The 23,505-nt window shown below is 54.8% G+C and overlaps 1 protein-coding gene across 1 annotated transcript; it reads right to left on the reverse strand.

Annotated features, from left to right (window-relative positions):
- Positions 1 to 19,724: 19,724 nt before the first annotated feature.
- On the reverse strand, positions 19,725 to 22,517 carry TNFRSF13C (TNF receptor superfamily member 13C; the record flags this gene model as incomplete). The annotated part of the gene is made up of 3 exons (XM_080363181.1): positions 19,725 to 20,047; positions 21,670 to 21,906; positions 22,379 to 22,517. 3 exons carry the CDS (start codon positions 22,515 to 22,517, stop codon positions 19,725 to 19,727), a joined length of 699 nt encoding a protein of 232 aa, XP_080219307.1.
- Between the last annotated feature and the right edge of the window lie 988 nt (positions 22,518 to 23,505).

Genomic DNA, 23,505 nt, shown 5'->3' on the forward strand with positions numbered 1-23,505 from the left:
ACATCGTCAACTGGGAAGAGCTGTGGGCAAGGGAAGGCCATCAATGCTGTCCCCTGACTGGTGGCAGAGCTCCTGCCACCATCCCTGGGGCTACGTGGGGCTCTGGTGTCTCCCATGCCTCCCACTGTCCCCTGGGACACCCAAGAAAAACCTGGTCCCCTCTAAAACCTCAGCTATTGAAGTTGGTGCCATTCTGTTCAGGGGTAGGGCTGAGGAATAGGCTCTCCTTGTGTTTGTCTTCACTACAGGGGAAATTTCTTTGGCTATCAGCGTCATGCTGGGAAGCTCGAAATTTTCTCAGACCCGCTGTCTGGGACTGGGATAAGGGATCCCTGAGGTCGGGTGCTGGGCTAAAGTGCAGTAAAGTGCTGCTCCCCTCAGCGCATTCTCATGGGCTCACGGGATGAGGAAACCCAAAGGAGAGCTTGAGCTTCTTGTGTCAGTGATGGAGAGCTAAAGCAGGGGAAAATTAAATGAATTTTGGGGGCACAGGAACACAGAGGCAGATCTTGGAGCAGCTCCCAACCACCCTATTTCCAGCTCAACGTGCGCAAGGCTTTTATTCCCCTGCTTGTGCTTAATGCTCTGGCTGTAAAATGGCTGTAAAAGAGCAACTGTGCCTCATAATGGTTTATAGAAAACACAGAAGCATATGCGCCTTTACCATTATGATCATAATTGCAAACATTCAAAAGTCAAGATTTGCTAGCTCCCAGCTTCCCAGAGCCGGCTGGATTCAAACCCAAATGACATCCAGAGGAACCAGGAGAAAATCAGCTCAAAGCAAGGGCTTATTTTTAATTTACGCTGCAGTATGGTCAAGCAGGATCCGGGCTGGCAGCCCAAGCACCCCCAGCTGCTGCTGTTAGAGGGCAGCCATGCCTCCAGATACAGCCACAGAGGCCCACAGAGGCCCCCAAGCATCGCCTGTGCCCCCCATGTTGCCAGTGAGGCTGGCTACATATGGATTTTGCACATAGGATTAATCCCAAAGACTCTGCTGGGGGCAAGGGCTGCAGCGGCAGACACTCCTGCCCCTGCAGGGACTTGGTACCTGGCACCTCGCTGGCCCCAGAAGCTTCACTGGTGCTGCCTGCAGAGCAGCCTGGATGAGTACAGGGTCTTTGCAGCCACTTTGACGCTCATCTGAGCTTCAGGATAGTTGTCAGTATGCCGGACTCAAAACTGTCCCCTCAGCGGTGCCTGCGAGTGGAGCTCAGCCCCAAACCTCCCTCCCAAGCTGGGCTTGTGCAGTCAGTCTCTGTCGCTGTCCTGGGAGGAGCCTGAGCATCTTGTGTCTTCCTCTCTAAACCAAATTTCCACCATCTTTTTCCAGCATTAAAAGGCAATATAAGCACACCTGGAGGTGGTGCACAGCCTGGCAGTGCTGCAGCATCCCTGACTGCGCTTCCGCCTCCTCCTCACAGCCAATTTCACCCCTGGCCAACCTCATGCAAGGCGCTGGTTCAAACCACAATGATTTAGGGTAAAACACACCCAAACAGAGAAGGGGTGAGAGCAGCTGTCCCCGTGCTGGGGGAGAACAGTGTCCCTGAGGCTGGGGGAGACTGCTGTGAGGAAAGGGGGGATCTGTCGCAGAGCAGGCAGGAGGCAGCAGAGCCAGCCCCGGGCTGCTTTTGCCAGCTGAGGAGCAATAAAATCCAGGCTGTGGCAGCAAAAAGGAGCAAACACTTTCCCCTCCTTCCCAGATTCAGAACCTGAGCTGGCAGAGGGGTGGCATTTGCTGGGGTGGGATTTAGATTTAGGATGCCATAGGATCTGGAGGGCCATATGGCCAGGAGCAGCGTGCGGTGTCCGTCCCGGCGGCAGACCGGCAGCGACAGGCACAGCCTCTCCTCAGGAAGGGTGTCTGTGCCAAGCACAGGCTCTGGCACAGGTGCCAGCCGGCTGCCAGGTACTCTCAGGTGCCGCGGGAGGCTCGGAGCCCACGGGGCGACACGGCATGGCCAGCATGGTGGGACGCCTCTGTGCAAACCAGCTGCACCTCCTCATCCCCGGGCACAAGGGGGACGTATGGGAGTTTGTCACCTTCTCTCAGCACTGGTCTGGGCCAGGTGGGTGTAACTGTGTGTCTGGTTGTGGTGGGGTGTGTTGATGAAGTGGGATGGGCACAGGGAATAGATGCTGTGGAAAGGGATGCAGCCAGCAATGTACCCTTGTGGCCAAGAAGGCAAAGGGTATCCTAGGCCTAGGACAAGTGTGACCAGCAGATTGAGGGAGGCTCTCCTCCACTCTGCTCTGCCTTGGTGGGGCCGCATCTGGAGTACTGTGTCCAGTTCTGGGATCCACGGGTTAGGAAGGACAAGGAATTACTGGAAGGAGTCCAGCAGAGGGCTACAAAGATGGTGAGGGGTCTGGAGCACCTTTTCTATAAGGAAAGACTGCAAGATCTGAGTCTGTTCAGCCTGGAGAAGAGAAGGCTGAGAGGGAATCTTATTTATGCTTATAGATGTTTCAAGGGTGGGTGGCAAGAGGATGGGACCAGACTCCTTTCAGTGGTGCCCAGCAATAGGATGAGGGGCAACGGGCACAGTCTGGAGCACAGGAGGTTCCATCTAAACATGAGGAAAATTTTTTTCCTTTGAGGGTGCCAGAGCACTGGAACAGGCTGCCCACAGAGATTGTGGAGTCTCCTTCTCTGGAGACATTCAAAACCCACCTGGATGCATTCCTGTGCGATCTGATCTGGGTGAACCTGCTTTAGCAGGTGGGTTGGACTAGATGATCTCCAGACGTCCCTTCCAACTCCAACCATGCTGTGGTTCTGTGGCTGTGAAATGTGTGTGTGTGTATGCATGTAAATGCATGGCGGTGGGGCTGCATGTATGTGGACAAGTGCATACAAATGAACGCCTGGCGGAGCGGCGTGTGCAGGCGTCAGTGCATGGCAGGGGGCTGCACGCGTGTGCTGCTGGTCCTGTGCTGGCAGCCATGGCAGGGGGAGGTTAAGAGGACTTGCCATGGCCATGGGATCCCAGGGAGTGAGGTGACCAGAGCAGCCAATCTATGGCTACAGCCCATGTGTCAGGCAGGCTGGTTGGGGCAGCCAGCTGGCATCTAAACAGGGCTGCCCGGTGCCTGCAAAACTCACAGCAAGGGGATGAACTCTCCTTTTCTTCTCCAAGGATGACATTTCCAGGTGGAAAAAGGGGATAGCTATTGGGAAGTTGGTAGCAGCAGTACATTCACCTCCTCCTCCTTCACCTGCTCTGCCCGATGCTGGGGGACAGACTTGTCCAGCGGGGATGTGGAGTGGCTCAGCACCTCATTCCTCTCATGATAACCCTTGCACAGCAAAGTCTGGCCCCAGACTTCCCACTCCTGCCCTCCCTTGGGGTGCAAAAACGTCAGAAGGCAATCATGGATGTGTCCTGAGAAAGAGAGGCTTCAGGCATATGTCGGTAAGGCTCATGAGCAGAACTGGGCAGGAAAGGTCCCTAACTGATACCAGGGAAGGTAAGGGGGGGCCCAGTTGATCAGATTTGCTTTTCAAATGGCAGAGGACGAGAGTGAGTGAGAATCTAAAGAAAACATGGAGGTGTGGATGTGCTGATCCCTCACACTGCTCTGCATTGAGCAGTGTGCCGCCTTCAAGACCATCCCCTTCCTCTGGATAGCCTTCCCCAAGCACATGCCAAGCTGCCTCTTCCCCTCTCCATCAACAGACCGCAGGCTCTGCTTGCCCTTGGCTTCCTGAGAATGGTCCCAGGGAGGATGCACTCACCCTCTGATGTCTCTTTTTCCTGGATTACAGAGGAGGGAGAGGGCTTTGCTACCAGAGGGCTGGCTGCGAGCAGAGCTCATTTGCCCAGAGGGAGCCTGCGGGCTCTCCCTCCAGCTTCGTGATGGCCTGATCCGCTTTTGTGAGTGAGACCTGCTGAAGACATCCCAGTCCTATTAGTGTCAGGGATTTGCTTCAGGTCTCCTATCATTAATCCAATGACATTTTGCTGTGCAATGTGGCCCTGCCTTTTGGGAGACTAAAATTCAAGCATGTTGCTTTCGCCCCGCAGCAACCATCCCCACACTATGCTGGCAGGAGCCTTGCTGCAACAATCAGGACTTACCTTGGTATTTCCACCAGTTAAGGCATTTTCCTTCTCCCTCCCAAATCCCAGCCCAGGGCCAAGGACAGAAGCCACCAGCAGCAGGGCTCTGGGTGAAACAATCCTCTAGCACCTGGGGATATCAGCTGAAGCTATCATGGCTTTGAGCCCCTCGGAAGGGTAAGACCAGGCAGGGTCAGACCAAAGCATTGTCCTGCATCAGGAAGCATCTTTGATAGCAAGCAAAGAGAAATGCTGAGGAGATAGTAAGAGGGCAAGAATTTAATGAGACCTTCCCAGGCTGTCTCCTCACCTCCAGCAGCCTGGGGCTGGAGGCCTCCTGACCCAGGGATTGTTTCTTGGGTTTGGAACATCCCAAAGGGTTTCACTTTCCTGAGCTTGTCCTGGGCTTCCTTCAAACCCTTATAAGTGCTCATCACCTGCGACAGCTAGGGGTGTAAAATCCCCACTGCTGAGCCTCAGCCACCCCTACCCATCACACTCCCCATTGCTGTGCACTGGATAAATGCAAATTATTCACTATAACTTCCCGAAACTTGTTTTAAAATGCAATTTGCTTGTTGTCAGTGTTGCCACCATTTCTAACGACAGCAGAAGAGCCTTGGCATTGGGGTCAAGTTGTCCCCATACCTTGGGGATCCTGCACCCCTCCTACCTCCCTGCCTCTTCAGGTGGTGAGGGACTATCCCTTGACACATGTGAGCCACTGCAAACAGCACAAAGCCACTGCAAGCTGGTGGGGTGAATGGCAGCTTAAACAAATATTTCTAGGGTTTAAAAAAATCTCATATAATGTGAGGAACAGGAAAGGGTGGCACTGCTCAGTGCAGTCTAAAGGTGAGAGGAGAGCAAATTAATGAACGGCTCTGAGGTGAACCAAAGGGCATCATGCCTAACCTAGGTGGCAAGGAACTGGGGGACAAGTGACAGTAGAAACTCCCATGACCGGGGCTACAGGAGGATCAGTAGAAAATCTTGGGGAAAAGGAGGGAAGGAAAAGAAGGTGAGAGACTGACTTCCCACAAATTCTTTCTCAAGATATACGTGAGGTTTGCAAAGTGCCAGGACCAGACAAGGGACTCAGTAACTACCTGTAACTCCACAAAGGACAGTGTAAGAGGGAAAATGTGCAACAAAAGGAGCAGGGCTAAATTAAGAAGAACAGAAGAAAACCTGAAAATCCAGACAGCAAGACATATGTGGCTACAGGAGCGTCTCAGGCTGGAGCAAGCCAAGCATCATTAAAAACGTGCCAAAAGCAGCAGAGCGGGCTCAGGGCGGAGGATGTGACAGGTCTGCTCTCACTTCTGCAACCGCCCAAGCACGGCAGTCGAGGGGGCTGGGACATGTGTCCGCGCACATGGGATCATGTTGGCGTGGTGGAGGGGCCAGTCCTCGCCAGTACCGGCTCATGTACCGCGGGCAGAGGAGGCGTGTGAGCCTCCCAGGCCTTGGCAGGGCAGGTGTTCATCCTCACCCGTTGCTCCTCTTGGAGAAGTCAGCCTGGAGAAGAGAAGGCTCCAGGGAGACCTTATTGTGGCCTTGCAGAACTTAAAGGGGGCCTATAAGAAAGATGGGCACAGATTTTTTAGCAGGGCCTGTTCCAATAGGACAAGGGGTCATGGTTTTAAACTAAAGGAAGAGAGGTTCGGGCTGGACATGAGGAAGAAATTTTTTACAGTGACGGTGGTAGATGCCCCAAACCTGGGGACATTCAAGGCCAGGCTGGACAGGGCTCTGAGCAACCTGATCTAGTTGAAGATGACCCTGCTCATTGCAGGGGGTTGGACTAGATGAGCTTTGAAGGTCCCTTCCAACCCAAACTGTTCTATGATTCTATGACTCGTTCACAGTCTAATAGTTGCTACAGAGACAGATGTCCCTGATATCCCTTATGTCCCCGCAAATGGGGCTCTCACTGATGGGCTTAAACTCTGCCAGGGGAAATTTAGGCTGGATATTAGAAAGGAATTCTTTACAGAGAGAGTGGTCAGGCATTGGAATGGCCTGCCCAGGGAGGTGGTGGACTCGCCGTCCCTGGAGGTTTTTAAACTGAGATTGGACATGGCACTTAGTGCCATGATCTAGTAAATGGACTAGAGTTGGACCAAGGGTTGGACTCGATGATCTCTGAGGTCTTTTCCAACCCAGTTGATTCTGTGATTCTGTGATTTTGTGATGAGAACCTGTGGACATCCTGTACAGTCATCCAGTGACTGGTGTTGGCCTTGTCCTTTGCTTTCTGCCCCCCGCACTGTGTTTCGGGTGACATCGCTGGCCTTTAATGAGCAGAGGATGACGATGCTCATGCCCTGACTGGCATTGCTTTAATACAGGGTTGTGGCTGCCAGGGCAAGGGATTTAAATGCAGGATTGCATCTGCTTTGCTGATTTTTAAAGCTTGCCAATGTTTGTCACAACCAATAGAGGTAATTGCAAATGTGAGGAGAAAAATAAGCTCTTGGCATCCAACAGCAATGAGCTTCCCCTCTACTGCTGCTGGCATGGAGAGCCCAGAATTCTTGGGCCAGGTCTGAAATAGGTGTAAAAACTCCTGGCCACCATCCTTTTTAAGGATGGAGCAGCCAGCATGGATGGAGCAGCTGGTCCCGGCACCCCTGGGGAGCGGAGGGCTGCCATGTGCCACACGGGGTGCTGGGAGACAAGCTCAGCTGGAGGGTCCCTTCACCAGGGTCCTGCCTGGGGGGGGTGAGAAGAGGGGAACAGACTCTATGCCGAGCAAATCTGTCTCAGAAAGCAGCTCCTTTCCATGCCCCGAGCTGCTGTGTTATCTCAGGCATATCGCTGGGAACAGCACAATCAAAAGCCTCTCCTGATTTCTGCTCCCTCGGTGTTTAGGAGCCTGAGACAAGACCTTGGGCCTCTGATTTTGAGAGGTGTGGAGGACACAGAGTGCTGAACTTTTGAAAATATGGGAGCTCTCTTGCCCCAGTTTGCTCCATTTAAGTGAAGGACGGAGCTCTCGTTTCATGATGAGGGATGCCAGTTCAGGGCTGCTCTGCCTAAAGTATTTCCAACACTTTAGGTGAAGGGGAAAACCTCAGACACTTGCACTTATCCTGCAGTGGGAAAGTGGTATGTGCATCAGAGTTGTCTCATACCAAAGGCTCTTTGGATGGACAGGGGATGTTTTAGAGTGGAGCTCACATGTAGGTGTTTAGTTCACTCTTCCAGGTTGTCTCTCAGCCATGAACAGGAACTTGCTAGCTGCGTGGTGGTCGTGACCACCGTGAGCCTGCCCTCAGTGGCTGGCAGGACTGGTGGGAGAAGAGGTGACTGAGGCGGTGGCGGCAGGGAAATGTCATGCCTTGCAGAGCAGCCGAATTGCAAAGACAAAAAAACCTCAGTCTTAAAAATTAGCAACACCTGAGCAGCCCTTTTGCTGCCTTCCACATCATCGCCAGAGACATTTCCCCATCGCACTGGCTTTACCTCAGGGGATGGATGCCTCCACAAGCCACGCTGCCCTCACTGTTGCTCTAATGCCTCTCCAGTTGTGCGATGTGGGGCTTGGTGGCTTTAGAAATCGCAGGTGCCACAGCCCCAAAAGCCCTACTACGTTCCCCACCCACACAAGTGCCTGTGGGGCTTTGCCTTTGTTAGCAAGAAGTGGGTTTCTAGTCCTCCAGCTCACAGAGAGAATCCTTGCAAAGGTAAAATTGGCGTAGCCTGGAGTCTCAGGAGCTGGAATAAGAGAAGTCCCAAAACTTCACTCTTTTCCCTTTTTTTTTTAATCTTACCATCTTTATGCCAGTTTTTTGTTTTCTGCAGGCCTGGCTCCCACCTTGAGGTGCCTCAGGGCAGCACTGTGTGGGGATCCCCTGGGATGGCTTCTGGTGGCCTGAGAGGACTCTGCAGTCTCTTCCTACACCAAAGATGCTTTCCCACCGGAGCAGGAGAGCAGGGCTGCTGGCACCCATCCCACTGCCCCTGCACGGGGTGGGGGTCCTGGGCAGGCTGCCAGCCCCCCGCTCTCCATCCAGCTCACACGGTAGGATGCACCCCCATCTGCACGGCAACGTCTCCTGACGAGCCGGTCCTCCTCCCGTCGCCTCTTCCCTGGGGCGGCCTTGCCACGTGGCTCCGTGCGAGAGCAGGGGAAGGACAGATTCGAGGAGACAGGAGGGAAATGAACTCCCTTAAATGTGATGGAGGCAACTGCCTGGTTCTGTCAGCCATTGCCCCCCCTCTGCACCCGGCTTGTCTCCTGCTGTTTTTCTCTCTCTCTGGGTATAAGATGTCAGAAGGATTAGCCCCAGATCTCCCCTGGTACTGCAGCTTGCCCCCTGCTCATCTCTTGTGGTCACCTTGGAAGATCTGTCCCCTCCAAACCGGGTGTCAGCCGCAAAGGCGACTGCAGTAGAAATCGCACCCTTGAAATGTCGGGCGTGGGCAGACACCAAGCTCCATTGTCACTGTTCATGAACAGAGCCTTTAAAATGTCCTGGCCCAGTGATCAGTTTGTGTCACCACTGGAAGAGAGGGATGTGGTGCTCGCAGAGCCAGCCGGGCTGTGCCAGGGCAGGGGGAGATGCTCAGCCAGAGTGGAGGCTCCAAACCCTACGAGGTTTCCTGCGGTTCCCAGGTGGAAGCAGGAGATGTAGCCAGACACAACCCATGAAACATGGTGCCCAGGCAGTCTCGCCCAAGCTGTGCCAGCACCGTGATCACGAGGGACTCATGATGATAAATGGCACTGTGTTCCAGGAAGATCACATTCCCTTTGGGGTCGTTGGTGTCAAACACTGTCGTACTGTGTTACATCTTCTCTGTGGCCTTGCTGGCAGCAGATGCAAATCTCATGGTCTTTCCTGGCATACCTCATCTCCTTCACACAAGGGCTCAGTGGGGCCATGCCTGCCCCTGCCGCTTCAGAGCCAGCCCTGCCACCCTGTAGCCCCGTGTCTGAGCACTCCAGATGGACGCAGTTTTCCTGCTGCCCATTTTCCCCGTGTACCCATCCACCTCAGCAGTCTGCCTCTGCCACTGTCAGGGTGGTCACCTTCATCCCCACTGTCCTGGTAGAGACCCCATGCTGTTCTGACGTGCAGCACCTCTGCAGCAGGACTGCCTTGCCACAGGGCTTTTAATGAGAAGTTAATTGCAGGTGACACTGCCCAAGCGGAGAAGATCTCTCCTGGGCCTCCCGGTCTGTGGCAGCACTTGGCAGGATGGAGATCAAGAAGAGGGAGCATCGGTGCTGCCGGTAAAAGTGCTCCAAGACAGGCAGCGAGGCATCTTTATTCCCTCTTGACCCATTTAAAGCAAGTGCTGGTGACTAAGGATGCCGACAGGAGGATAAAAATACCTCCCACATGTTCCCTAGGAGCCCAGGGACAGAAATAGGGGTGCCATCACCTCTCCAGAGAGCAGTTGGGGCCACCCAATATTTTGCAGTCCCAAAGGTGGAATCCCTCAGTACCTCTCATGGCAAACATGACCACATGTGATGGTTTTACACTAAAGGAAGGAATATTCAGACTACACATGAGGAAGAAATTTTTTACAATGCGGATGGTGAAGCACTGGCCCAGGTTGCCCAGAGAGGTGGTAGATGCCCCATCCCTGGAGACATTAAAGGCCAGGATGGACGGGGCTCTGAGCAACCTTGCCCCGCTGCCTCCCTCCTTGTCTCCATCCCACTGCACCTGACAAAGAGGGGCAGCCCTGAGTTAGCGGCAGGGCAAGGTCTGAGGTGGCAGCTGAGATCTGGCACTGCCTTCCTGGCCCCTCTGTGTTGCATTTTACACTTGGAATGGGCTCCTCACACTAGTGCTCTGCAATCAAGATGCTGGAGACCTGGTGCCTGCGAATTTATTTCCTCTTCTTTAGGTCACGCAGACTCCTGCTGCTTTACTAAACCTCAGAAAACATCTTTTGCAGGCACCCACAATATTGGATGAACCCAGTTTCTTAGCAAGTGAAAAGGTCTTAAACCAAGCAAACAGACCACAGCAGATACCCTGGGCACTTTACTACAACTGGCAGTTCAGGGTGGAGGAAGAACCCACGCAGGAGGATGCTGTGGTCTTCAGGCAGGCTGCTCAGGCTCATAAACAGCAAGTCTCCTCACATGAGGGAGCACAGAGAGTGCCCTCCTAGGGAGATATCAACTGCTTTCCCTCCCTGGTGGGTGCAGAGCCCACTGGTCAGGCATGGGAATGAGGGTTGGTGTGGGGCCAGGAATGATTGCTGAGACTCCTGGGTTCAAGAAGGTGGCCCTCAGCCCTTGTGTGGTTTGTGAATAATTTGTCCATAAAAAGCCAGAACAAAGGGGCAAGTTACAGCAAGGAGTCTGCAAGCTCAAGGTCTTCCCCCCTTTCCTTTTGGCACAGGGTCCCTGTCAGGAATAGAAAAGGTTTGTAAAGGAGAGAACAAACAGGCCTCTCCTGTCCACGGCTTTCATGGACTGATATATCTCCAGAATCTGGGTGAGCATCAGCAGGAGGCTGAATGTCAAGGCAGAGGTTTGTAGGTACTTGTTGGTGGCACAGCGTGTTGGTTGGGCACCACCAGGAACCCAAATGTTGCTGTCCCTGAAGGACTTGTTCACTTAATATATCCACCCATATGTACCAGCAGACTGTGTGGTCAATGCTAGTGAGGCTGTAAGTCTCCTGGAGTGTCAGAGTTACTGGGAGAGCAGTATATGCTGAAATAGGCAGTCCTGCTTACTAAATCTGTAATTCCAGCTCTGGCTATATTTTCATCTTTCTAATAATAAGTGCAAATAGAGTAAGAATGAATCACAGGCTACAGGCTTCGGGGTTTTTTTTCCCCCCTCCTTTCTCTGTGAATCCGTCATGTGCGGGAGAGGGGATGGAGCAGAAAAGGAGCTCAGACCTGGGTGAGATCCTGTCTCAAGCAAGTCTAAACCTATGTGCTTGCACTTCTGAGTGGTGTCAATCCCAGCCAGGAGCCAGCAGACCCTCCCGCTCCTATTAACTTCACCATGTCATCCCACCAGCCTAACACCCCTGCTTGAGAACGTTTCCTTTCAGGACACTCCTGGCCTGTTCCCAAACCAGTGGACCTGTCCCATCCCCATCTGCATCCCAGGGCTCGTACATCCCCACATCTGGATTTGCCTGCTAGGAATTTTTTTACTTTGTTGCAAGGACCTTTTGCAAATGTTAATGCTTTCCTTTCGCTGGAGAGCTCTTCGGCTGATCTGCCAGAACGCATTTCACACGCTTCTCCTAAAATTATGCCCTTTGCTTTTCCCAGCGTTCAAGCTGAAGCAGAGCCCAGCGTGCCGGCGGCATGGAGGAGAGCAGCTTGCCAGCTGCGTGCAGCTCCGGGGGTGGCGGAGTGAGGGGTTAAGCATGGCCCAAGTGAGCATCGATGGCTGGTGGCTTGGCAGAGGTGGGAGGGCTGAGAAAGACCTGTGGGGTGAGAGCAAGGGTCTGTGCTGGGCCTTGTGGGTGCCCTCAGTGGGAAAGGTGGATGGATCAGAGCATCCCTTGAAGCAAGACAGGTTTCAACACCTGCTCTTCCACGGCGCACATAAGCCTGTGTTCAAAGTTCATCACCTTTTAGGCATGAGAACTTCATAGAATCATAGAATCATTTTGGTTGGAAGAGACCATTAAGATCATCCAGTCCAACTGTTAGTGTAGCTCTGGCACTAAACTATGTCCCTAAGAACCTCACCTCCACGTCTTTTAAACACCTCCAGGGCTGGTGACTCAACCACTTCCCTGGGCAGCCTGTTTCAATGCTTGACAAGCCTTTCCATGAAGAAATTTTTCCTAATATCCAACTTAAACCTCTCCTGGCACAACTTGAGGCCATTTCTTCTTGTTCTATCGCTTGCTACTTGGGAGAAGAGACCAACACCCTCCATGCTACCACCTCCTTTCAGGTAGTTGTAGACACAATAAGGTCTCCCCTCAGCCTCCTTTTCTCCAGGCTAAACAGCCCCAGTTCCCTCAGCTGCTTTTTCTCTAGACCTCTCACCAGCTTCGTTGCCCTTCTCTGAACTCTCTCCAGCACCTTGATGTCTTTCCTGTATTGAGGACCCAAAACTGCACACGGTATTTGAGGTGCAGCCTCACCAGTGCCTGGGTTTGGGCTGAAAGCACAGTATGAGCTAAAGATAAGCTGCTCTTAACACCTCCCAGGCCAGCAGTTTCCCCTCATTTCTCTCCACTGGAGCTCACTGGACTGTACACACTCCTGGCACAGTCTTCAGTCATCTCTGGCATTGCCACTGCTGCCCTCTGGGCTGGGAGCAGGGACATGGGATGTGCCCCAGTCAGTCCCTTCAGTTGAGGGGGCAGAGAGCCCTGACTGTGGTGCGAGAGGTGTCAGGTGGATGGGTTATCCCACAGAAAGTGACCCTCAGTGACAAGGGGGTCTCTCCTGAGCATGGGGTCAGTGTCCAGTTGGTTGTGGTGGACACCCACCATCACAGGGAGGTGATGTTTAGGTGAGGCCCTTTGCTGCTGCCCCCATCAGGGCTGGGATGGGGCTCAGGTGGGCAGGGGAGTGCTGAGGACAGGTCAACGGGGCTCCTGAGGAGCTGGCCCAGCACACACCCCGCTGCTCTCCAAGTCCCTGGAAAGGGCCATCAGCAGCCCCCTGGCGCAATGTACCCATGCAAGTGGGCATCACCTCCCACCCCTGTACTCCCTGCATCCCTCCAAATCTCCTTCATCCCCTGCACCCCTGCATCCACTGCATCCTCCTGCATGCCCTGCATCCCTCACCTCCTACTATGTGCCCCACACCCCTCTGCATCCCCCCAAACCCTCTGCATCCCCCTGAATCCCACAAATCCCCTTCAGCTTTCCTTTACCCACACCCCACCACAGTCTCTATAACCTCTCACATCCCCACATTGCCCTCACACCAGACATGTATGCAGATTATGAGGAGTTTACAATTACCCCCTAGCCACTCCACACTTTAAATAAGGACATTCAGGGTTTACCCTCTGCTGGCAGGAGCCTCCCCAAATATCTGTGTTGGGAAATGCCGTGGGGGGATCCAGATTCAGCCCTGCCACTGGCCCTCTCTGGCTGATGCTGACAGTAAGCAGCAAGTCATGACTATCGTCTCTGTGGTTAGAGCTGATTAAATACAACTCAAATGACTCACTGGGGAATTTTTATTTTATTTTTTTTTAATAACTCACGGTGTCACTACAGGGCATGAAGTTTGCTTCGCTGAGTTTGTTTCCCTGTTTCCTTGTGGAGATAAATAATTGAGGAGCCGAATAGCAAACCAGAAACCCAGAGCGACCGTTGCAGAGAGTGCACTGGGAAATGTGTCACCCCAGCATAATTCATAGATTTCATTTTTATATTAGTGGTGACTGGGGAGAAGCAGAGACAAGAAGGAATTTTGCCATAGGGGAGTAAGGGGGCCAGGCCTGGGGGGCTGGGGGGTGCTCTGTGGGGGACTTATGAGAGGGACGACAGGTCTCTTGTGCCTCCTGATCCTAATCCACTGCTGCAGCCCTTTCTGTCCCCCTGCAATAGGATTGCCCAGCGTAAAAATGATGCTCCTTCTTGTTTGCAATGCAAAGAGCTTTCAGCATCTCCCACTGCAAATAAGCCAGGATGACCCTCAAGGGAGGGCTATGATGGCCACGAGGGGCCAGCAAAGGTGACCAGTTATGGCCGTCTCTTCCATGCCTGTTCTTTGCCCCTGCTCTGCTCCAGGGAAGGGGACTAAACCCCCTCCACAAGGGCTGGGGCCCTTGGAGGGCATCTCTGGGAGTGGTCACCAGGTCTCACCCTTGGGGATGCCCATAGAGAAGGTGAACCTCTTAGCTAAGGAGAACAGCACGAAAATAAATAAATAAATAAATAGATAATTAAAATACTTGAATTTACACAATATCCAAATTTACCAGTGCTGCGTTTAGAGCACCTGCTTTAAAATTACCCGAACTTCACGAAGGAAATAACAGCCTTGGAAATTCTTATCAAAAATATTATTACTATCAAAGAACGAGAATTGCAGGGGTTTTTGAAGAAGACGAAGATGCTCTTTTGCATGTCACCCCCACTGTAAACTCCTATTTAAACTGCCATCCTGAGCTTGGTTTCGGCCACAGCATTTGGCTGCAGGTGCCTGTATCCCGGAGTTTCGCTGTTCCGCGAAATGCTGGTGCTTCTCAAATCAGGAAGCAGCATCTGGGTAGTGGGACCCAGTCAGACTTCAACCCCTGCAACCCTCTCAGGGAAGGAAATGAGAAAGACATCTGCATTATTGAAACCTTTCAGACTGCGGCGGGGGGAAAGGATTGGGGAATCTCCTGAGAAATCCCGCCTGCTCTTCCCTGCCCGCAGCCTTCCTCCCAATGTGCCTCCCATGGCTGTCACCCAAACCTCTGTGCTCACTCATTGATCCGGGCTCAGAATAGCTCCTGTCAGCAGCTGGTGAGCCGTGGCTGGCCGACACCAGAGCCGATGGATGAAGGACATAGGGCCTCACCCCTGCTACACCCCGCTGCCAGTGACCCCCCTGCTCCTGCACTCCTCCACTGCACCCCAGGCTCCCAGCACAGCCCCATGCTTGGAGAAAGGGGAAAAAAGGGGGAAGTAATGTAAAGTGGGTAGAAGAGGGGAGGATGCAATGCGAGCTTGTAGCAGAGTGGGCTGTGCCATGTGCTCCAGCTCCAGCACTCACCACCTCACCACCTGGTTGATCCCTTCTGGAGGGTCCCAAAAGCAGACCCTCACTTTTGAGGGTCTTCTACATCCCATGTCCACTTTCAGAGCCCTTTGGGAACAAACGCAATGGGGCAGCCAACCTCCCAGCAGGAGAAGAGCCCTGCATTCCTGGGATGTGTCCCCAGTGGTTGGGGGTCAGTCTCTGTCATGGTGGCACCTTGAAAGGAATGCAGAGGTTGTCCCCGTGCAATCTGCCTGTCACCACCAATCACTTCAGGTGTCAGATGAGGTTTGTGTCACTCGGCAGGGATGTCCCTGCCTCACTATCTATGACCAAGACAAAGAGTTGGTTTAAAATTACTCTACTTGCTGTGGGAGTGGGGAAAGTCACCCCCCTAAAGCCCAGGGCATGTGCAGGTTTGCCTTACACCTGTCTTGGGGCCCCCTCTTGGACCATCCCTGGAGCAGGGATGCCATGGCATGAAGCCTCAAATTTACCAGGCTGAGCATCCTCCCAGTCCAGCATGTCCCTGTCCCTGCATCCTAAAGGTGCAATGGGGGGTGAAGATCTGGGCACCCCTGAGAGCACTTGGGGCAGCTGCTGGGGACAGGATGGGGGTTTCCCTTATCCCTGCCATGTGTCCCCCTGGCCCTGGGTGCACCCACAGCCTGGCAGATGGCTTTGGAGGCAGGTGGAATTGCCCTGGGGCTTGGGTAAGGGGTAGGACAAAAGGGTTTCAGGGGGGTTGGCTCTAGATGGGGTTTCTCCGGGGAGGTGAAGCTGAGAGCATCGTGGTCCTTTCCTGACTGCTTTGGTCCTTAAGATCAGGTTTTGGGTGCTTCCCTGCCAGCCTCAGAGTGATGGCCTTGCTCTGTGGTGCTGGGGAATGTGTGGGGCTGTCCCTTTGGCTCCTGAAAACAGGGGTAGCCCTTTCTGCCAGGGGAGCTGCTGCCTGCTCACCCCAGCCCCTCAGGGTGGTTTTTGGCTGTCCCCCCACCCTTATCCCCCTGGGAAATGGCTCACTAAACACAGTCAGCAAAGCGGGGAGCAGTGGGGGTGGCCCCAGGGGAGACCATTGGCCCATGAAGGCAGCAAGGAAACCCCCTTCGCAGTGGGCACCTGGGCAGGCACCGTGCGCCCTCTCACTGCTCCCCCAGCACCCTAAAACACCTGGAGATGGCGGGGGGGAGAAGGAGGCTGGTGCTGCATCTCAGCATCTCCCCAGTGTGCCTGTGGACTGAAGTGATCCTGACAGTCAGCGAAGGAAACGGAGGCTGATTGAAGCCGAGTGTTTTGTTGGTTTTTTTTTTTTCAATCCTTCCTTAAGTGCGAACACCATCTGGCTCCCCCAACTCTGTCAGCGCTTCCAGTCCCCAGGCAGCTTCGCTGTTCCTAATTACTGTCATTAGGCAGTGGGTAGCGATTAGGGAAGGATGCTGATGAGCGGCATCAGGAAGGCTGCGGTCCCCTGGCAGCCTCACACAGGGGACCGAGCGGCCTCTTCTCCCCAGCCCAGAGTGTTTTCCAGCTGGGGAGCTTGGTGGGTAGCAGGGTGATTTGGTTTTTGGTAGAAGCTGATGGGGAAGGGGGATGTAGGCTGTCAGGTCCCAGTACCGGGGTCTCCCCAGGGAGGTCTGGTGCCACTGGAGACGGGCTGCTCCAGGGAGGGGTGCAATGGTAGAGGTGCTCTGTGCATCTGGAGATGGGGGAAGGAGCAGCACCTCGCTGCATCCCACCCTGTCCTGCTTCTGGTAGTCTCACCACTCCATGCCTGTCCTGCCCATAGGTGTCCAGCTACCAGAAGTTGTGTCTCCTGAGCAGCACAGAATCCATAGTGATGGTCTCCATGGCCAGACTCACCAACTGCCATTTATCCTGGGCAGCCCAGAGGCCATGGTGATGGGCTGAATGGCCAGACAGAATCAGGCCGTGCTCTCACCCTTCTGTTTAGCCAAAACAGGGCTGGTCACCAGCCCACCTAGCCCTCCCCAGCTCCCCTTGCTGCATTTGAGCATTCACCCTCCCATGCAGCTCCCCTGCAGCGCTGCAGCCATTCAGGCTGGCGTGCAGTGCAGTGTCTGTGCCACCTCATGGCAGGTGCCCTAGGCCTGCTAGTCTCTCTTTTTCACCCATGGTCTCCCACAGGTGTCCCTCAGTGCTCACAGGGACTTCCACGTGTCCCTCTGCAGTGTCTGGCACTGGGAAGCAGGTGGTGGGGAAGGCTCCTGTGGGGTGGGATGAGGTCCATGCCCCATGAGTGGACAATGGGGTGGCCATGCAGCAAGTGGGGGGATCAGAGGATGTACCCAGAGGTGGGTGGTCCCTGTTGGATCTTGGCCATTGGAGTGTTGCTTTGTGCATGGGATAAAATGGTGCTCACCTTACTCTGTCTGAGATCCAGCACCCAGAGAGAGCCTGTGGAAGGGCAAGCTGGTTTTGAGGGCGTCTGTAGGGGTGTTTTGGGCTGGAGTAGCAGGGCTCATGGGTGAACTGTCAAGAGACTAAACTAGTGGGTGAATCAGCAATGGCGGGAGAGAAGAGAAAGTGAGGGAGAAGGGCCCAAGTGGGGAGGCTGATGAAGCAAAGCCAAGCACTTTGAAGGCTGTGGAGTCTGCAAGTTTGACAGACGTGACTAGTGGTTGCAGGAGAAGACCATTGACCAGGGTACCCCTGATGCCTCTCCTCCCTGTGCCCCTACGTCCTGTTGGCCAGCTGGCTCCTGCTTTTAGGACTATGGATGAAAACTACCCCCATCCCTAGGGACACCAAGGCTTCCATCCTTCCTTCCATCCCTTCATTGGTGAGATTGCAGGAACTCCAATACCTCTGTGACCTTTCTCATTGTGGGGTCAGTGGAGTGGAAATGGTTAGGGATACACCTGAGGTGGCTTTGCAGTGGGGAAAGTTTTAGCCCCAGCTCCTTCCTCCTGCCCTGGGGTTTCCTCAGGCTTTCCCCTGGCTCTCCCCAAAACCCCGTGCCCCTGCAGCAGGTGAAGCCTGGCCTCGGCAGCCTTTCTAGACAGTTGTGCAGGCACCAGGCCAGGGAGGAAGCACAGCCCCTGCCTCACAGGGGGAAGTGAGAAACTGCTGTGGAAAGCCAAAGACAGGAAACACGCCCCCCAAAAAAACCACTTGCCCTGCTCCCCATCCCATCAGCCAGCTCCTGGGGTGGCTGTGGGAGGGATGGAGGTGACCGGGCTCAGCTGGTCCCCAGCCATGGAGATGACCATGTGCAAGGGACATGCTGGTGAGGCTGGTGCAGAGGGAACCTCTCCAGCTCAAGGCCCCCAGGACCATCATAGTGGAGACCCCTGAAACCAGAGGAATGGGGACCCCATACAGACCCCTGAGCATGAATTCATAATGGATTAACTTTATTCTTTCATTTTTACAATCATACTTTTTGTCTCACTGCAGATAAGATGGACAACCCCCTGTGTGGTACCTAGGGATGGAGAAGTGTGCACAGAGGGGATTGCGAATCCCCCCGAGGCCCAGGCAGGAGGGGGGCACTGTCCCACTACATGGGCAGTCCGGCAGACAGGACACATAGAAGACACCCCACACACCACAACAGAGAGAGGCACTCGACAGCTGAGGAATCCAATGTGAATTGAAATGGTACTTAGCAGCAGTGCTCCACACCTTGCTTGGCCACTGCTTCTCGGTTCCTGAAGCCTCCTGGGCAAGGAGGCCACCTCGCTGAAGGAAGAGGTCTGCCAGGTTGCCACCAAGATGGAACTTCATTCAAATAATGCCCCCCCTCACATTTCTAATTGCCTAACCGCCCACTCTAGGACTGGCAGGGTTTCCCACCCAAGCCTTTGGCCAGGATCTGTTCAGCCAGGAGGATCAGCTGCTGTAATTACTTGGGAACAGCAATCTCACACTAATGAGTTTGTTTGCAAGGCAGAGCCCTTCCTGTGCAGCAAAATCACTCACGGGAGGGTGAACAAGACCATCTACACAGAGATGCCTTGGACCAGCATCGCTGGCCAGCTCTGGAGCACAGGCAGAGCCTTGAAGACACTCACATAAATTAAGTCATCTCGCCTACACTCGCATCACTCCTTGCCTGGTTCTGCGCGGCGTGGAAACATCCATCACCGGGAGCCCTGTCATCTCAAGTGACACGCAGTATATCTGCAGCCACTGTGAGCTGAAGTGACAGTTGTTTGGAACCGTAATGACAAGCTCATGGAGCTCCTCTAGACCAGCAGTCTCCATTGCCTGCCCCTGGTCCTGCCTGACTTCACTGATTGTAGGTCAGCACAAAGACAGACTTTTTTTTCCCTCCCTCACTCTTTGCTTGTGAAGACAGACTCATTTCCCATCCCCTGGGTCCCCGGCTGTGGAGGGGGTTCCCATGACCGCCGGTGCATGCCTGCCACTGCGTGAGAGGCCCAAAGGGAGGAGAGACCTGGATATTATGGCATGCAGAAGATGGGGGGACAGGACTGTGAATGGAGCAGATGCTGGATGCGCCTTGCTCCGTATGGCCCCAAGCCTCCTTTTATTGAGGTCAGTAGCGAAAATCGAGCTAACGGCAGCAGTGTGGGACTTGATCTCAGTGTAACTCCCTGGTGCTTTATCCATCGTCCTTTTCTCCCCGTTTCTGCTGTTCCAGCCCCGTGTTCCCAGGAATCGCCCATCCAGCAGCAAACCCGTCCTGGCACAATGGTAGCCCCCGCCATGCTCAGTCCTCACCGGCTGCATCTCCTCTGCCTCCTCCTGACAGCACAGCCGTGGCAGCTGTCGACAACTCGGTGTGAACCGCTTTGGCTTCCTCCAGTGCTTACAGGAGTAACGTGGGACTCAACGCAAACGGGGAAGTGGAAAAGGGCAGTCATCCTAGAAGGCTGATATTTCTTGAGGCAAAACCCAGTCCTCAGCCATCTCACATCCATGCAAGGCTTTGCTCACCCCTAGAACAGTCTCTGGGCCTCTGCAGGGAGCAACTGGAGTCCTACAGTCCCATTCTTCCCACTCTCAGGCTCTGTCCTCGCCAGTGCAGTTCTGGGTGGTTTTTGTGGTGACCAGGGCTGTGGCCCCCAGCTCGGTGGCAGGCAGTGGGAAGCCATGGTTGCACTCCTCATGTCGGGGGTACACGGCAGAGAGCAGGACGATATCACCATTAGGATCACCTTGGCAGCACGGTCTCCGCTTTGACCCAGCTTTCCCAGGTGGCCCTGGCATCTTCAGGCTTCCATTGAGATTCAGGCACGGTGCTGGGGCCAGGGCAGCATCTTCCTCCAGCATGACAGTGTCCTGGCAGCCCAGACTGGACAGGGGGCCAGTGGCATCCACATTTGCTGAACGGGGAAAGAAAAGGGGGTTATGTGGCTCACAAAGCGGGACCAGGTATGTCAGAGGCAGAGTGTCCCACCCCTGGGGACACACAGCAGCGAGACAGGTCTGGCACAGGAGGAGCCTGCAAGGTCACCACCACGCTGCTCCTGCTGCAAGCTCCCCCTGCTTACAACTGATGGCATTTCCCTCCAAGCCCCCCTAAAAAGCAATAGGGAAAGGCAGAAACTCGCACTTGCACTTCGAGCCCTCTTGCTAAGCCCTGCCAGCGGCAGAACAGCCCGGCCCTTGGTGGCTCACCCTCCTCGACCGCCTCCTGCTTAAAAATAGACTTGTTTACACACTTCGAACGTAGGCGCGTGCTGCCTGCCCCAAGCCTCCTGAGCCTTTCCACACATCCAGTGCCACAGCAGTGGGTTTGCTGGGGTGCAGCCTGGGGGAACAGGGAGCAAGGTGTGTGGCAGCAGAGTAGCTGAAAGCTGCCTCTGATGCTCTCTGCCACGGTCAGACCTCTCTTGTGGTTGAATTTTCCCTTCTCTTTCATTCTTGGTATTTTTCCCAGGCGTGTGCATCATGGGCCGTCATAGCTGCACTCAGTTCAGTGGAAAGGCCCCAGGTAACGTCCCCCACAGTGTGAGTCACCCGGCTAGTACCACTGCTGGTGTGCGGGCAAGCCAAGGTGTGGGGAACAGCTGCCCCTGGCCCTGCCACCCCAAGGGCCCCCACCTGGGTGGTGGGGCTGTGGTGGGTGCCAGCATCCCTGAAGCAGTCCCTCGTAGGGGTCCTAGGGAGCCATATGCCGTGCCTGAGGATGGGGAGTGGTGAAGCCAGATGACACCACTTCCAAGAAAAGTGGCCAGGGTTGAGACAGCACCGGGGCAGGGGTCCCAGGGAAAGAACCAGCCACCCAGCCTATAGCTGAGACCCCGATAAGATGGGCCATCACGGGCCACCATGGCCTCCTCCCCCTGGAAATACCCTACCAGGAAAGGCTCAGCCCTGTCCCTCACCCCCCAGCCAAATTTTTTATGCCTTTGGGGATAACCCTGCACCATATTTTGGTGTCCTGCCAACAGGGCTGGCCCTGACACTGTCAGCACCTTTGCGGGGCACATTGGAGGGTGTCAGGCATCCCAAATGGCAATGTCAGGCTGGGCGGTCAACAAGAGACCCCTATTTGCAGTGCCACAGGGCAAGGCTCCTTCTGGAGCCATCCACAGATGTCCATCACCATCGCTGCAGCCCCTGCTCCATCTATGGCTCTCTGGATACTGGGTGAGAGGGACAGGCAACTTGCCAGTGCTCTGTACATGTCCCCTGTGGAGAGGGGACAATGCCAGTGAGTGCTTTAAACAAGTGAAGGCATGGGGAGACCCAGTAAAGGGAGAGACAGTTCAGCGGGTTGCACTGGGAGCCAGGTGCAGGTGTGGGTTGCCAGGGGACACAGGACACTATCACATGGGGGGACTCAGGTGCCTAGAAATGCCCTAGGATGCCCATGGAGCCCGAGTGGAGGTTGAGGAGCTGGTCTCAACAAGAACATGTCTTGGTGAAGCTGGTGACAAGTAATACAATCTACCCCAGGAGCCTTGGGATGCTGTAACAGGGAGAGCAAGAGGTCCCCTACCTTCAGCCTCCTTGTCCACCGCCTTCCTCTTCCTCCTCTGCTTGCCCGCCTTGCAGGCCAGGAAGCCCCAGATAGCGGCGAAAACCAGGATGAATCCCACCATGGCCGGGACCCCAAAGATCAGGAGGGTGCTGGGCAGGTTCACCGAGGGGAAGGTGGGCTCCTGGGCAGAAGTGGGGGCCGCACGGGTGGGCTCTGCTGTGGGGTGAGATGCCGGTGGTGTCAGGAGGGGAAGGGCTGGGGTGAGGAAAGGAGGGTAGCAGCATTACCCACCCACCTGTCCAGCCTTGGGACTGCAGTGGTGGGGAAGAAGAGTGGCCCTTCACAGCTCCCCACCCACTGCCTGCAATGAACTGTCCCTCTGCCTGGTGGGACCCTCATCCCACCCACTGTTGTTCCCAGATGGTGGGATATGGGGGCATCCTGCTCTTCCCATGGTCACCCGTGGGGCAGGCTGTGACCCCCACACTGGGTTGGATCATCCCTCTTCTCTCTGCACTGTGTTGCCCTAACTGGAACTGGCTGCCCTCTTCCTCCCTCCTCTTCCTCCCCCAGGTGAAGGCAGCGTTCCATCCTCAGTTGCCACCTCCATCAACATCTGCAGAAGAAGGTCACCTCCACCTGCCCACCCGTGGGGTGCGCCAGCCCCCTTGGCCCACCACTGCCCAGCCCCTGGGAACTTGGTCCTTGGCCACCATCATCCCCTTACTTGTGTGGTCCTTCAACAAGTCGGAGCACTCGACGCAGAGCTTGGTCAGGGTGTCGAAGCACTGGGAGGAGAGGCAAGAGGAGGCATCTTTTCCTGACGACGACATGTCTGAGTGGGAGCGCGAGCCCAGCTCCCGCATGGCGCAGCAGGGAAGGGGCCACCCGAGTGTGAAATCGCAGCGCCCGGGGCCTGAGCAGAGGGAGACACAGTCTGTCAAGCTGCGTAGTCGGCTCCCTTGGGGCTCGTGATCGCTGCGCTTTACCCTGGGGCGGATCTTCACTGGGGAGGAGGAGAGAGAGCGCCCAAGCCCTACCCCTGACTGCTTGTGCAACGCGCCCTCAGACTACCCCTCTCCTTCAAAATATGCTTCCAAAATCCCCATAGCTCCCACATGTCCCAGCCACGCAGCACTCTGTGCCCAGTGGCATGGCTCCTCAGCCCAACAGTGTCATCTCCTCGGCCCTGGCCCTTCCCCAGCCCACCTGTACATTGTTCCCAGCCCAGGCACGTCCCCCAGCCAGCAAACTCCCTCGATGGACCATAAAAAGCCCCCTTAACATCATCTGGTGCTTACAGGAGGCTTTCTTATGCCCAGGTCTTTACAAGACCTTGTCCAAGGGCCAGGAATCTGTCTTGGATGGAAAATTCAGAAAAGAAACAGGAGAAAAACAGAGGCACCCAGGCTACCCCTTTCAAAAGCTCCTACTGCCCCCAGGACACAGCCGGTTAGTGACTGCGGCATGGGAAGACAATCTGGTGTGTGGTCTCCATCACCTAGTTCCCTTCATCCTCTCCATCCCATATCTAGACCCTTGGCAAGGACCCTCCTGGCCTCTCAGCATCATGCCCTGTTCCTCCAGGGTTCAGATCTGCATCTGCTCAATGACTGTCCAGGGCATGGAGAACGCAGGTCACACTAAGCAAATTTGGTTCCCATACCCTTCAAAGGGACTGTATTAACCCTGAATGGTCTCAGGTGTTCCTGATCATGAGAAACCTTCTGTCTGGCCCTCCAGGCCCCCTGGCCACATCTCTCTCCCTGCTGGCAGCATCCCTGCAGGGTGGCTTGCACCAGAGCAGTGCCAAAGCAGCCCCAGCACCATCTCAGCCCTTCCTGACAGGCACCA

Source organism: Nesoenas mayeri, assembly GCF_963082525.1.
Source record: "Nesoenas mayeri genome assembly, chromosome: 1".
Taxonomy (NCBI): Eukaryota; Metazoa; Chordata; class Aves; order Columbiformes; family Columbidae; genus Nesoenas; species Nesoenas mayeri.